We start from the raw sequence: 16,052 nt of genomic DNA on the forward strand, positions 1-16,052 counted from the left end.
TGAAAAATCACCAAGGCAAAATGTTCCAAACCAAAGTCACATTGCATCAGTACAAGAACTGCTGGGTGACACTGCAGAGCTGCAGGGAGAGGGAGGCAGGGCTGAAACTCTGGCACTTCAAGTGTGAATGTGGGGAATAATGGACTAAACCGATTTTGATTCCCAAAATATTTTTATTTTCCAGCTTTTTAAGCCTTCAGGTTATTCTAATTAATTTCCCATTGGTTACAGGGATAAGTAAACTTCATTAACAATAACATTAACAATATTTTCCCCTCCTTGGTGAACATAAAACTTTCCTGTCCAGTCAAGTACAAGGTTTAGCTGTGCTGCAAGAATTTGAAGCTACTCACTTCATACTGTCCCAGCACCTGTATAATTTTCAAGACAAGTTTATATTCTTGTATTTTCTCAGTACAAATGTTTGTCACATGAAACAGCCAGAGTATGAATACACATTTTCTGTAGCTTAACCATCTGAGATGTGCAATACTGAGCTTAAAAATCTGTTCTGCCTGACATCTGAGTGTGTAAATAAGTCAGTGAAGCTTGGTGTGTCTGAGTAAACCACTTGGAAGCAGCAGCATCTTTAGTTATGAGTTAAGACTAAAACTAAAGATGCCAGAAGGCATCTGAAATTACTCATGAAAGAATTTAAATAGATTTAAAAGTCTATCCTGTAACTCAGTGCCTAAAACTGGGTTAAAATAAGTGTGTGAGGAGACCTGTCAAAGGCAACACCTGGGGTTCAGTCTCAGGAGCCAGTGACAGGAGCCTGAGGGACAGGAAAAGGGGGAAGTGCTTTCCCAGTTCCAGAGGGCAGGGACAGATGAGACATTGGGAAGAAGTTCCTCCTTGTGCAGGTGGTGAGGCTCTGGCCCAGGCAGCCCAGAGCAGCTGTGGCTGCCCCTGGATCCCTGGCAGTGTCCAAGGCCAGGCTGGACAGGGCTTGGAGCACCCTGGGATGGTGGAAGGTGTCCCTGCCCATGGCAGGGTGGGATGGGATGAGCTTTAAGGACCCTCTAAACCAAACCAGTGTGGGATTCTGTGAAAATGCCCTGCCTGGCCCATCCCCTCACAGCCTACTCCCCAGCTGGCTGTAAACCAGGATCACCAACATCTCCTGGAATGGCAAAGACCTCCTTTGCAGGGGGTAGAGATGGACATCCTCAGCAGCTCCAGGTCCTCTGCACCTGCCCTTCCTCTCTCTTCCACCCCATGGTAAACCGTCCTACTCCAGTTCAAACAATTTCCTTTCATCACCCAATCTGAGTTATTTCCACCCCACAATCATCACACCAGGGAATGATTTCAGACACTCAGATTCTCTGAGTGTTTCAGAACTATGTGATTTTATAATTTTTTCTGCCCTAAGTGACTCCTTGATCAGTTGATATTACAGGCTAAAATCTTGATTTAACCTCTCCCCTCCTTTGCATTACTGTTTGCTAAATTACCACTTCCTGACACTATTTCCAGCCTTTCAGAGATTATGAACAAAGTATTTTAAAAATTAAGTTACTGCTGTTACCTGACTACCTTTAGAGCCACCCAGCTCTAAAGGTCAGCTGGAGACACATCAGGATTTACCAGATTGCTGATGGTGCTGCACCTAAAGCAGAGCCAGTAATTCATCTTCCTAAATAACCTCCTGGAAGCAGAGATTTTGCTGAGCTACTACATGAAAAAAACAAAAGAACTATTAGAAAATAATTAGCATCCACAAAGGTTTAACAGGCTGTGCAAACCAACCATCAAAAAATAACCTCACTTTTGTTTAACATCTGATGCAGTTTTAAGAAAGAGATAAAAAACCTATTCTTATATCCTCAAATATTTCAAGGAAAAGTCCAGACTAAAAATGCATCAACAATAATCATAATCTATGATATATTTCAAGGAATCCACTTGTAATGATAACATTTTATTGGGAGGGGACCTAACCCACATACCATGTATTAGCAAAAAAACAAAAAAAAAAAAGGAGAAAGAGGTGAAATAAGGAAGAGAAAGTCTTTAAGGCTAGCAAACTAGAGGGGAAAAGGACTTATTTAGCACAGACATAAGGAAAAGCATTTTAAAAATAAAGACAAGCTGGAAAGGAAGTTACTTCTTCATGAAGCTACAAGCACAGGGATCAAGCTGCACAGCTTAAACCAGACATTTTTAACCAGACTTTTTAAGTTATTACACAAGACACAGTTCCCTGAAAGAGCCAAGAAATTCTCCTTTTTTTGGTGGAAAGGTATTGAAATGGCAGCAACAAAATAAGTTTTAAAAAAGTAGTTCCAACAATATTCTACACCCACACTTAGAGCTGCTTCCACAGCCCTGCTTGGCTTTTAGGCGAAGCCAAAATCATGATAAAAAGAAAAGTTTAAATCAAACTTTTGTTGAACAGGCAGGTTTTGCTTTGGTTTTAAACAAAATGAGACGCTTTCAAAAAATTTGTTTCCAGTTAAATCAAATTTTTCCTACTCATTGAAATCTTTTTCCTCCTTGTGTGAAGCACGAACACGCTGCAGAGGCTGCCTTGCCCAGAGCAGTGCATGACAGAGGTGCTGCCCTGGCCCGAGCAGGCGCTGCCCAGCGAGGGCTTTACCGTGAAATTCCAGAACGAGGGCCCCAGCACGCCCGTGAGGAGCTGGATGGCCACAGTGCAGAGCATGGACTCTGTCACATCAAATCTACATGTGAGGGAGAGAAACAGTTCAGAGCTCTGTCCTGAGCACTCCTCTGAAGGGGAAGGAACCATTAAACATCTTCAGTCAGGATAAAGGAAAAAATCTAGGATGGGGATGACTCAAAGGGCAATTCAGGGGAGGGATTAACAATCACAAAACCCAGGGGTATTAATGAATTAACAAAACCATTCTAATGCACAGAGTATTTTACACACTTAAATCTTCATTCAGAACTTCTGCAGTTTACAGTTTTACTGTATCACTCCAACACATGAGAAAAAACAATCATTCTGTGTGTGCATGAGGGAATAAATGAAATTCCTTGCTCTGAGTCATGGTGAATAAAACCCATAACCAAGCACAATCCACAACTCTCATCTCCTGACCTCGTGCTCGTGTCTGCAAACAACACTGAATATATGAATTCTTTAGCTGAAGTTGCTCCTGCATGTTTCAGTGGAGCAGAAATGCAGATTGTATTTCAGTTTGACACCTCTGAGGAAAAGGAAGAAGTTTCACCTCCCTCCTCATGCAGCTTCTTGTCAAATAATGCTCCAAGAAGTGAGCTCTGGACCCCTGCTCAGGGGTAATGACACTCCATTCTGTATCTATTTATTTCTCACCCCTGACAGAAAGGGATAAAATTATGCTGGAGCCAACAGAGCCACGGAAACCACCCTTTCTCCTAATACAGCGCCATAAATCTGCATTTTATCATAACAAAAAGATTTTTAAATGGGATCAAATTTAAAATTCAAACCATCTAGTTTAAAAAGAAAATAACTCAGCAGCAGCAGCAGGGTCAGCCAGAACACAGCTCCTGTTTATGGCTGTGCTTATCAGAGTGTGCTGGAACAGACACCCACCATGCCAAGGGATTTCAAATGGGCAGCACAGAAAGGTCATTGTGGCCCCACTGCAGGGCTCAGGTGCAGTGATGATATGCAGACACCAGGCCTGAGGAGAGGGTCCACTAAAGTTCAGCCTGATAAGCATTTTCAGTTTAATTATCACAGTACATAACACAGTAAATAGCTAGCAGAAGTAATAGTTGGTATTTTAGGGAATGCAGGAAGGGAAAGCCCCATGCCCAAACCCCACAGCTACTTTGGTGCTTCACAACAGCTGCAGTTTCTAGTCCTTTTTTCCTATGTTATTTTAGGTGATATTTGGAATTCAGACATGGACCTGTCTTTTAAACATCACCTGGCAAGTTCAAGAAGGGGCATTGACCTTGGCATGTGCTTCACTCCACGGAGATACTGGCACTGACAATCCCTGGGCCTGCTCTGTTGGGAACCCTGTCAGGCTCCTGAGTCTGGAGCCAATTAACACACAGGGGATTAGTGCTGCATCCAGAATATTCCCTTGTCAGTGCTAATTTACTGAGTGTATTTCATGGGCAATTCTTAAAATGCTCTGTTTGACTAAACAAATCATTAGACAATTCAAGAGCCACCACTGGCTCAGGGCTCAGAGACAGCTGCAGTCAGTCCCCTCCTTGTGCTAACAGGGAACACAAACTGAATTCAAATGGAGAAATGCCCTGAGAAAATGAGCCAATGACAACAGGAAACAGACACTTACACTGGGGACAGCCCTGAAATCAAGTCAATCTCCAGACACAAGGCTGATCTAATACAGCTTTTTAAGGCTGTGTAAAACTACGGTGGAGGTTTATGCATCATCCTCCTCCTCTTCTCCCAACACACAAAACTCCATGAAAAAGTCCCAAATCACAGCAGACAAGAAAAACCCTCCTGCCTCAACAGAAAACAGAAGTTACGGGCCTGGAAAACTTACAGGGATCCATCTACCAGTTAATTCTCTGGTCTGGAAAATGATGGTTCTTCCATCTGTCTTGTCCATATCTACTGAGCGTGCAAGTGGGATTACTAAGGCTGAGCAATGAACTGGGAATCTGAGCAGGAGACAAAGGACTGTTTTCTTAGGGGAACCACAGCAGCAAGAAAAGAATGTTCAACATCAGAACACAAGAGAAAGAAAGGCTGAGAGTCACATGCCAGAAGTGCAAACACTTCGTTATAAAGTTATTAGAGTTTTATCCTAACTCATTCCAATCCAGCAGTTTCACTTGGATGCCATAAAATACAACAGTGTGAATACAGCAAACTGTATAGAAAAGATGAGAACATGAAGTAGAATTATTTCCAGCACCAGGAAATTCATGTTAAGGAAAAAATAATATTAAAAATTAAAGGAAAAATAATTTAAAATAAGCCCCCTTCCTTGTTATTATACGTATCAATATGCAAATTTTTCCTTCTGTTGCTCACAGAGGTACACAGAAGTTGCATGGGTAGGCAATAGCCATATGCTTGTTATGTTGCAGTTCATTATTTCACAGGAAAGTGAGAACTCCAACAATTTATCAGAACAATCAGGAGCAGCATCTCCACACATGACCAATGGGATTGTGGCTGAAAATGCTGTTTAAGGACTTGTGGGAGGAAGAGGAGGAGGATGTGGAAACCACCCCCCACCTTTTCTGTGAGCCCTCACCAGCTGCAGTTTCTGTGACGCTGCCAGTGCAACTGAGGGAGCAGGAGGTGCAGGTTACCAACACCAAACTTCACACCCACCACAAAGACACTTCAACACATCCTGCCTGCAAGTACAGAGAACCCAACATCCCCTGACATCAACAGAGCCTCTACTTAGCCTCAGACTCTCCTCTGTAAACAACCTGCGTATATAAGTTCTCCAAGAAGTGTTGGAAAGTTTTAAGCTCTACAATCATAGGAATGATTGCCTTATCTCAGAGTGGAGATGCTGAGGCTGTTCCCAGGAGCAAGAACTCAGTGTGCTAAAGTCTGACTTGGAAGGCTTCCATCCCTGTATGTCAGTATTTGGTGTGTGCTGTCTATGCAAGATAGAACATCAACTCCTCCTCTGCTGAGGCTGAAGAGGAAGGTTGGGTTAGCTTTCTGAAATCCCCCATTTCCTCACCTCACCTTTAGACCTTACTGGCAGCAGTGGTGATAGGACTCAGGTGAACCAACCCATTATCCCACAGGCTCTTGGGCCAGGACAGCTGCTCCAGAGTCACTGAACAGGAATGTTTCAGGCAGCAGCCTGAATTATTTTGCTTTCTCTGGGGGTTATTATTCAAACAGCAGTGTAACCATGTTTGACTTTTCAGTTATATGAAAGGTGGTAAAAACTGATTCTTCATCTCTTATTTATGATATTCTTTTGTGAAGCCTCCTTGGAAACTAATTTCCATCTCATTGCGTCTATATTTACCCACATATATACACAGCTATAATTCCTACCATCACAACTTATGGTATTTTAATTAAAAAAGGTTGTAATAAACCAGAAAATGCAATAATTTGTAGGAGAAATGCTGGAGACCATGGTACAGCCCTCATGTCTCTGGATGGACCCTTGAGTGTTCAGTGCCCACTAGGTTATTTCAATATGATTCAGCACCTCCAGCACTTCCATCATGAACAAATGCACCAGGACTTTACCTGAGCAGTTTGTGTCTCATGTCTCTCAAGAGACATCCAGGTTGGACAAGGGGGAATGGCTTCCCACTGCCAAAGGGCAGGGTTAGATGGGATATTGAGAAGAAATTCTTCCCTGTGAGGGTGTTAAGGCCCTGGCACAGAATGCCCAGAGAAGCTGCAGCTGTCCCATGCCTGGAAGCATCCAAGGCCAGGTTGGACAGGGCTTAGAGCAACCTGGGATAGTGGAAGGTGTCCCTGGCCATGGCAGGGGGCAGAACTGGATGAGTTTAATGTCCCTTCCCATTCAAACCAATTCCATGGTTCTGTGATTCCAAGCTGTGCTGCAAAATCCAGCTCTGACAGGGATAGATAGCCCCTGCATGTGGGACAGCCCCTGCAGTCAGGCTGTGCTCTGACCCTGAGCAGCTGGAACATCCTGAGCCTGCACACACTTGCTTCTCCTCCTACACTTCCTGCAGGGACCAGGACCACTACTGAATCCAAGTGAGATAACGCTGGACTGGGGAAGAACCAGGTGATCACATCTGGGCTCCAGATAACATCGGAAAAATCCTTTCAGGATTTGTACTCCCTAATGATCTGTTTTCTGCAGCATGTTCCTGAAGCACCTCTCATCTGCTTCCACAAGGACACATGGAAGTCCATTGCAGCTTGGCAGTTTGATTTCTGGGATATGCAGGAAAAAATTCTCTGTTTCCAAAGCAGAGGAGCCCCTGTGATGGCACAGCTGCCCCAATACATGACTCAGCTCATCCCCTGCTGCAGCACAGCAAATCCACAACCCAGACAAACCAGTTCCTGGGCTGGAAACCAGGTCAGGAGAACAAAGTCATTATTTGGGCTGCTTCAATACTAAGTCTCTCAGCCATTCAAAATCACCTTTCTCTTTTTCAAATGTGCTGAGTACTCCTGTTTTCCATAAGATCATTCCCAGATCAGGTGTTTTAAGTAAAACTTCTGCATTTAACTCTATCCCTGCTGTTTCCTGCTGCCTTTGCACTGCTGATATTGTTACAGTGACTTTCCTGGAGCCTGCCCTACTTGCCTTGAGACAGTTCCTGCTTCCTGCTGGGGAATTTTTAAGCAATACTGACCTCTAGCTATTTCAATCAACACCAATTGAAAGAGCTGTTCAATCAACACCAATTGCTTTTTGAAGAGTGGTGGTTGCCAGGATCATAATTAATGGAATTATGTGATCAATTGAAGACGGAGACAGATCATAGAACTTTACTGACTCAACTGATTATTCTAAATCCTGGAGTAGCACAGGGACATCCCCCACAGCTGTCAGGCAGAAGATGAAGAACCTACACAGCTGATGGATTCAGTAATTGGGCCCAGCTGAACAAAGTTTTCCTCGTCCACCTGCAGAATCTGTAGGAACCTCACAGAATGGATCCCATTTCCTCCTCCCTCAGGGGAACTGATCCTGCCCTGCAATCTGACAGGCTCTGCTCAGCTTCAGGGACTTGCAAAGGTTGGCGCAGTGACACCAAAGAGAATCATGGAATTGTTAAGGTTGGAAAAGCCCTCCAGGATCAACGAGCCCAGCCTGATGGATCCCCACCTTGTCACCAGCCCTGAGCACCACATCCAGCTGTTCCTTGGGCAGGGATGGGGACACCAGACCTCCCTGGGCAGCCCCTTCCAATGCCTGACCACCCCTCCCTAGGAAGAAATTCCTCCTGATGTCCAACCTGGCCCTTCCCTCTCGTCCTGTCCTTTGGTCCCTGGGAGCAGAGCCTGACCCTGTCCTAGCGGCCCCCTCCTGCCAGGAGTTGTGCAGAGCCACAAGGCCCCCCCTGAGCCTCTTTTTCTCCAGGCTGAGCCCCTTTCCCAGCTCCCTCAGCTGCTCCTGGAGCTGCAATCCCTTCCCCATACACAAACCACACGCTGTTCCACGAGCACACACTTTGTTTGACACACTAATTTCCCTGTTTTTTTTTTAAGATGGACTTTTCCAGCAAGACAGGCTGATTTTATTACTCAACACTTTAGGCCTGTGTGGAAGGAGGGAAATACAATCTCTCCCTTTAGCACCCTCTGCTCTTCTCCAAGCCATTTCATTATCGAGCTCTCTCTGCACTGAAATACAATTTCTTGGACATACCACAAATAGAGTAAGTGATAACCAGCTGTCTACTCTTTCCTGCTGCTTCGGAATTCAGTCAAGTCAAAACCACTGTCACATTCCCTAAAACAGCACTACCACACCCTCTCTCTGAGAGTAACAACATGGGATACAGACAGGAAAAAGCTCCTGTGCACAAGGATCTTTTTGGCTCCTTTCTACAGCTGTCTCTGAGCCCACTTATTCAGGATTAAGGATATCTAAGTGTGTGCACTGCAGTGAATCTGAAAGAGTTGATAAAATACTGTTTTTTCAGTTTTAGATTAGTGAAATGAAAGCTTCATTAAAAAGTGTCAAACAGTGAGAATCTGTTAACTGGATAAATAGTCTCATGGTTTAGGCATTAAAGTGAACATCAGCTTATGACAGTCTATTAACCTTGTGACAGAGGGCAAAAAAGGAACAAATATGTTTACTACATAGTGCTGTGCTATCTAAATTAATGCTACAAACATTTAGGTGCTTATTGCCTTGTATGAATTAGCTGCATATTAATGGCCACCACATTCTTATATTATTATAAGGCCAGGCAGAAAAATCAAATTTGCTGAAAAATGCCTCCAACATACAGACTCCTCACAAAGGAACGTCCCAGTCAGCACCAGCACTGACCCAAACACTTCTCTGCAGCACAGCAGCAGTTTGGGGAGGCTGATACTTCTATCTGTAAAGTCAAGCAGATGCCAAGGTCAGGCTTTTGTGTTCTTTGATCAATATCCAGAAATCTTTGATTATCAGGGCCCTGTAAAGTTTGAAGGGAGCTAAAAGCATTCAGACTTCTGGTACAACATGAAAGTGATACTCCTAAAACAGGAAAGTATTTGAGCCACATGTCTTATTTTAAAGATTTAAGTACCAGAATGGGATAGTTTCAGTCAATATGCTTTAGTGTAGCCAGAGTTGGAAGAGAAGCCTAAATATTCTTCTTTTCTTCCTCTAATAGACATTTCAAACTGATCCAACATCTTAAATTTTTAAGCAGAAACACGTAAGTTTCTCAAGAGCATCTGCATTATTGAAACAGTATCCTGCCAATAAAAGCTGTCATATACAGGAGACTCACATTTATACTGTTTTAGCCTATAAACTAGCAATTATAGACCATAAATAACAGTCTAGTAGACATGTGTATGTAGTTGTTCTAGAATTGTTTCAAAATCCCACAAACTAAGGGCAAACTTCAGTTTCCAGATGCAAAAACAAATTCTCCAGTACATTTATTAGAAATGTGTTTGTTTACTCTGCAAACACAGAATAAATTCTCAACATAGAATACATTTATTTCCTTATTAAGGTTAGAGAATCCCATAGCTCACCAAGCCCTTGTGTTGCACCTCCCACCCAGCCTCCTCCAGCAGAAAACAGGATTTCTGCTCCTGACCTTCTTGGCATTGCAATTTTGGTTCCATTTATTGACAGAACCATGATCTGCACTAACCAAAAGGGATTCTTGAACTCTAAATTGGAGGCACAAGGGCAATTAATACAGTATATTTTAAGGGTTATGGTTAATATTAACAAATAACTGCACATCACAATCAAGCAGTATCAAGACAGAGTTTAATGAATGCTAAAGCCAGACTGCCACCATCTGACCAAAGCATTCCAGTCTTAGGATAAAACAGCAGGTACTTTCCATTACTTATTTAGCTTTACATCACAACAAAAGCTCTAATTAACTAACTGGCCAAAATTATATTTCTACCACTCCTAACACAAGCTAAGGGACATTCACTATTAATTACAGATCCAACACCTGCCAAAAGCTCTAAGGGTGTCACTATGGATAAAAACAATTTGCTACTGCTCTGAGAAGCTGCACTATGGGCACACAAGGTGCAGTTCAGGAGAACAGGGTGCATTTCCCTTTCTCTCAGCCAGGTACTTACATGCCAAAGCGCAGCGTCCCCGAGACGTACGTCTGCCAGTGCGCGCAGTAAAACATGAACGTCCCAGCAAAACAACAAAAGAACATCCAGTCAGGGTTGGTGCCCAGCTGCACAGCAATACAAGTTCCCAAAACCACAAAGACTGCAGGAGAAAATCAGTCACAGAGTGAAAAGGGTGGATGTGTGTAAGCATCCTCACCAGAAGCAAAGCTAACAACAGGGCCCAGAGGAGGGACAGTGGGAAGGTTTATCCTGGCACGGTTATTTCATAGGAATAATGCTTCCACTTACAAATATACAGGCTGCACAACACATTTCAATCCATATCAGTTACCAGAAGTCATCAATATTAAGGGTTTCTAAGTCTCCTACATTTTTATTCCTTGTGATGCCTAATGTCATTAAGGGACTCAAGTAATTCCTGCAGCTGCAGCCTGCAACAAGTTTTGGGGTTTTCTCCTGCGTTTGCCAGACATTTTTCTCTGTCTTCCGAATTTCTCTGATGGCATTAAGAAAATCAAAGGTCTGGATACATTCAGGATGAGTAACATATCTAAGCTTTCCCCTCCACCCTTTCCATATACAACTCTGATAAAGAATTCATAAAATTTAAAGCCTAAGACCTTTAGAGCTTAAGGAACCCAAAACATCCAATCAGGAGCTGGACTCAGTCTTGTGGGACCCTTTCAACTTAAGATATTCTATGATTTTACAATTTTTTTTGCAATGGGGTTAAACTTCAGACTGGTTCAATGAACTCCACCTACCCAGGAAATTACCTACATGATTCAAATCCTAAACTCTGACTTGTAGAGTCCCACTGCTTAGGCTTAGACCTGTCTTGGTATCACTCTGTATCAAGTCAATATGAAATAATATAGCAGAGTATTATGACAATTTCTTACAGAAAATACTTCAGAACCAAGACTCTGCTAAAGCATCATATAGAAGTGCTGGCTCAGGTTGAATTAGTCACATGCTTAGTTTTGTTTTCAATGTAATACAAGAGAAGACATTCAACTGATCCAGAGCACTGTTCTATGGAAAGAAAGGTGACTTTCTTGGTTGAAATTGATACACTCAACACTATCAGTTGTCCTTTCTTCAGTAAAGAAGCTTTTTTTATTGTATTGCAGATTTGATCCCTGAAACAGAGCAATTTAATCCTCCTACTTCAATTAAAAATGACAACAATACCTGTGGACAATGAATCACAGCCATGATCAAAAAGCTCTCCTAACGGAGTGCTGCTGTTTGTCCTTCTTGCTTGTTTTCCATCTATAGCATCCAGGGACTGGTAGATGAAAAGGCCACAAGCACAAGCAATGTATGCCCAGGGAGGTGCCTAAGAGAGAAAGGCAATCACAATAAGGTTTAAAATAGATAAAATTCTCTTTAAGAAAGCCTGCAGCTGTCCCACAGCCTGACAAAACAGTTTTCCCTTTGCACATACATCCTCCTCCTCACCCAGGGACCTTTCAGCATCTGGTCCTTGCAAGGACAGACAGAATGGTTGTTACATGTGGAATGTAAATAAACCAGTGACAGATTAATAGCTGCAGCCCCTGCTCTGAAGTAGGAAGTTGCACTGTACACCTGGAAAAATTGTAATACTACATTTTCAAAGCAGTGCATAACAAAGTTACATTAAATATATGCAAGTTGTCACTGTGACTTCAGAAACTTGGGAACTTTTAGCCCCCAACTTTGTCACAAACACTTCAACAGTGTTCATCTTCACCAGTCCACCACCATTTGAGAGCTGTGTCACTACCAGTGCCCAGACTGAGTCCAAGAGCATTTCTGGAGCTCTGCAGCACAGCCCCTCCACCACCAAGTGTCCCCTCCAGTACGAGGCACCAGCAGCTTTGCCAAATCTACATTAAGAACCTTTAATGGTCACATCCATGAAAATGATTTCTACTCAGACAGAAACACAAACAATGCCAAAGCCCTGCTGGAGCAAAGAATACAATCCAGGCTTTTTTATGCTTTCTGAAGCATAAACCATTAAGAACACAAAAGCGAGGGAGGTGCCATTACTCCATCTGCGTTTACACATCCATAAATCAGATATTACTGGCTATTTTGCAATCTTCACATCTGACACACTTTACAGAAGTGAGCATTTACAAGCACCTTTATTTTACAGACCACACCAAGAAAACCATGACTAATTTGTAGCACATCAATTTCAATGCATTTCCTTCTACAATTTGCATTGCTCCTGCCATTTACCAAAACAGTTCATTCTGCCCCAAAAGCTGCTGCTGTGATGTGCTTTCAGTACTGTCTGCACAAACAGCACAAGGTGAGAAAGGGGAAATGTGTCACCCAAGAGCAGAGCACCACATTTAGCCAAGGTTCTGATGCCACACAACTCCCTCTCATTTTTATCTCTCATGTAAAGATTTAATCTGCCATGTTTTAAGTTAAATGGCTTCACCCTGAAGGTTCCTCTATAAACTTAAAAATCAATCTGCTGGCTCTCCTTTCTTAAAAGCTCCTTTCATGAGCAGTGTAGGTGTTTCCACTTAGACCTATTTATATCCAAGTAAGATTTCACAGCTCTCTCCTTATCCAGATAATTTTTCCTTTTTTTTTTTTTTTAACTCAGGTATCATTCCATCAGTCAGCACTTTTCCAGCTGGGTCCTCCCAGCTAAGCAGGAAGTATTTGTATCTCCTTTACTCTCTGGTTGCACGAGGCCCTGAGTGACAGCCAACTGCCCTGGCTGCACCTTTCAGCAACAGGAAGGGAGGAGTCACCCTTGAAAAAAAGCAGAACTAAGGCTGAGCTACAAGGAGGAGAAAATCTACATCAGAAATCAGTAGTGGTTTGGGGGGAGGAGGAGAAATTCTGCTCCTGGAGTTTCAGAGCCCCATTATCTTCCCCACACAGCTCCTTGACATTTAAAAAGCACCTCCCTAGTCATGCTGTGCCATGTGGCAAATCTGATCAGGTCAAAGCTGCCTCAGCACTAAGTTATTTTTCAGTTCAAGTGAGGAAAAAAAATCTCATTCACCTCACACAAACTATTTCTCAAATTGTTAAACACCAAACAGTGCTTTCATACAGCAGCCTTCAGCTAACACTGAATTTCTGATGCTCTGAGTGCACTTCCTGGGCACTTCAGAAGTTTAATTACCAACGAAGATACAACTCTTCTCCAAATTCTAAATTCTGCTCTGGTTTAATGACCCAAACCAGCTCTGGGGTCCTGAGAGCTCAAGTCTCTCTTTCAGACCAGATTTCAGAGTCTGAGCCCCCACGTAACCCTGCTCAGAAGTAAACACAAGTTAAACCAACACACACACCGCAATGCCACAGCCTGGAAAAGGAAGGAGCTGCTCCAAGTATTCCCTGCTCAAACTGAATAGTCACTGTTTATTTTACACCTGCCAAATTCCACAGATTATTGTGAAACAATCTATTTCAACAGATTTCTAGGAGAGGCAAACATCCCTTTCCCATGTCATATGTGGAGCAGGGATGCAGTGCTGACTGTGCCAACCTACGTGAGATTATGGAGACTGGTGGGGAACAAACTGTGCCCTGCTGGATTCCCAACCTCAGCTGGGAGACTTGGTTAGGAAGGAATTCAGATGTTTTAAAAGCTGGAACTCTTGAGACATTCCCAGCCATGTGGTATGTAACACATTTCTATACCACATAATTCCCTTTCTCAGTGCACACACACAAAAGCAGCTTTTAAGATTCAACACTCAAGTGAAAACTCTTCCAGTGCACAAAAATGATTCTTCAAATGCCTTATGAGGTAAGTGGTGATAGAGGGAAGTTGAAATGCCTCAAAAAGACTTCTGTATCCCTGAAATCAGGTTAAAACAGTTCTGCTCAGGGCAATTGGGGAGTTTTAGAGCATTCAGAACAAAGAATAAAACCACTGACTTTTATCTGGCCTTCTCACAGCACAACCACAGCTCAGGAACACAACTCCACCACGCTGTGCCAAAGTCCTGACTGAACTGCCAGGACACAGAAGCTGTGGGGCCCAGGAAGGTGTCCCTGTAGCTCACTAAGCTGGGTTTGGTCACACCAGCTTTGATATCTTAAGTGGCACTACTGTAGAGCTCAGTGCCTTGGCTCCGGTGCAGCCCCAGCATGTCCAACCCACCCAGCTCGTGTGGCAACTCTGATCCCTGAGCTGAGGGGGAGTTGCCCTGCTCTGGTCACAGAAAGTAAACAGGTGCCAACTCCTCCTGCCACGCAGGCCAGGCAGCTGCAGAGCCACTGCTCCAACTCCTGGCAGGGCTGAGCTTTGTGCAGCAGGTCCCTCATGGCTGCTTCGGTGTCAGATCCTGCTCCATGTGGGTGTGTTGGCCCCAGGAACTGCTGGCTCACTTCAGCATCCACACATGCCCTCTCTGCATGCCAGCATCACAGAGAGGCACGAACATTTACAGACAACAGGTTACAAAGACGAGGACTGTGGACTGAACAGCAAGAACCGGCTCTCCCCAAAGCCACAACCCATCCAAAACCAATGACAGCAACCAAAACAAAAAGAGTGCCAGGAGTCCATAACTCACCTGCTCTGTAGCTGTCGGGCAGTAACATACTAATAGCAGAGTTGTAAATATATTTATTAACAGTCCGATGATGGTGATCAGGTTGGGGGCAATCCAGGCTGGAACTCTTCCCACTAACCATTCCCAGTAGCCCTGCATGAGGGGCTCAAGCAGGGAGCGTCCGGCACTCTGGTACTTGTGCTCCTCTAACCGTTTGAGCTGGTGCTTGGACAGGGGCGGCGTGGGCAGCTGCACCAGCTTGCTGAGCACGCAGGCAGCGCTGGGGCCGTGGCCGCAGCCCGCGGGGCCCTCCAGGTGCGACTCCCCGCATCGCCTCTTGAGGCTCCGGTGCCCACTCATGGGTTGGGTGGCCGAGGAATCGTCTTGGGCAGGCAGCAGCTGGGCTGGAGAACCATAAGATCCTGCAACACAGAGGAGCAAGACACGCCTGAGCACACAAATGAGATTTTAGGACATCAAAAGTTCCTAGTTGCTGCCCTAAAGAGCATTTCAATTGCCACCAGCAAAGCAAGATGATTTCATAGGACTACTCCTTTGAAAGAGAAAGTTATTTGGAGAATTGCTGACAGAACGACAAGAAACAAGTGCTCCAAATGCAGCAGTAAAACCCTGCAGCCACCAGCTGAAACTCCCAACCCCAGCAGTGAGTTGTGTTACAGACCCCTCACACCTCTCCCAGGAGAGCAGGTGACACCATTCAGCTTATCAACTGAGAGCACCAAAAACTGCACTAAGACTGAAAAGTCTTAAGTTAAATTGGTTTGGAGCAGCTTTGTCTTCTGCAGTGATGCTGGACAACCACTTAAAAACAGTTATGTACTCTTTTTTTCAGATTTCTGTTCTTTATTTCAGTTTTGCTATAGCTTTTTTCTTCTCTAAATTTAACCCAGCTCATTGTCTGTTCAACTTTCAACAGATACAAGAAAACATGCAGGAGCTGGAGAGCTTTAGCTGGCCAGAGACAGCATAAAGCAGCTGTGAAAAGAAAATACAGGGTCAGGAGCAACTTTTTCAGCACAAACAAGAACCCTCACAATGTTCCATCTCCCTTGAAAGCAGATGACCAGGGACATGTAACTCTCCACAAGAAGTAGAGAAGCAGCACAGAAAGGAGACTCAAAATGAGAGTTTGCTGTTTATCTGTAGGAGACAACCATGGGGGAAAAAAAAAAGAAAACTCGGTTGAAGGCCAGCAAATTAAGCAGAGAAAGGAATACAGAGAGCTCTAAAGCCATCTGCACTGCACGGGCAGAGAAAGCAGCGCAAATCAAAGGTCACCACTGGCCTAAGAACAAGTG

At 43.9% G+C, this 16,052-nt stretch overlaps 1 protein-coding gene across 2 annotated transcripts in view; it reads right to left on the reverse strand.

Moving 5' to 3' along the window:
- The window catches only part of CEPT1 (choline/ethanolamine phosphotransferase 1), a 31,836-nt gene that overhangs the window by 15,195 nt on the left and 589 nt on the right, over positions 1-16,052 (reverse strand). Inside the window, exons 1-5 of one of the 2 annotated variants that reach the window (XM_059488042.1) lie at positions 15,789-15,809; positions 14,755-15,155; positions 11,402-11,549; positions 10,205-10,346; positions 2,603-2,687 (exon numbers count right to left, since the gene is read on the reverse strand). In XM_059488042.1, the coding sequence (XP_059344025.1) occupies positions 2,603-2,687; positions 10,205-10,346; positions 11,402-11,549; positions 14,755-15,093 (714 nt within the window). In that variant the 5' untranslated portion in view covers positions 15,094-15,155; positions 15,789-15,809. Of the gene's footprint in view, positions 1-2,602; positions 2,688-10,204; positions 10,347-11,401; positions 11,550-14,754; positions 15,156-15,788; positions 15,810-16,052 lie in introns of those variants that run through there. The other variant, XM_059488043.1, reaches the window with a different exon arrangement.

The sequence above is a fragment of the Ammospiza nelsoni genome, chromosome 23 (genome assembly GCF_027579445.1).
Source record: "Ammospiza nelsoni isolate bAmmNel1 chromosome 23, bAmmNel1.pri, whole genome shotgun sequence".
NCBI classification, from domain to species: Eukaryota; Metazoa; Chordata; class Aves; order Passeriformes; family Passerellidae; genus Ammospiza; species Ammospiza nelsoni.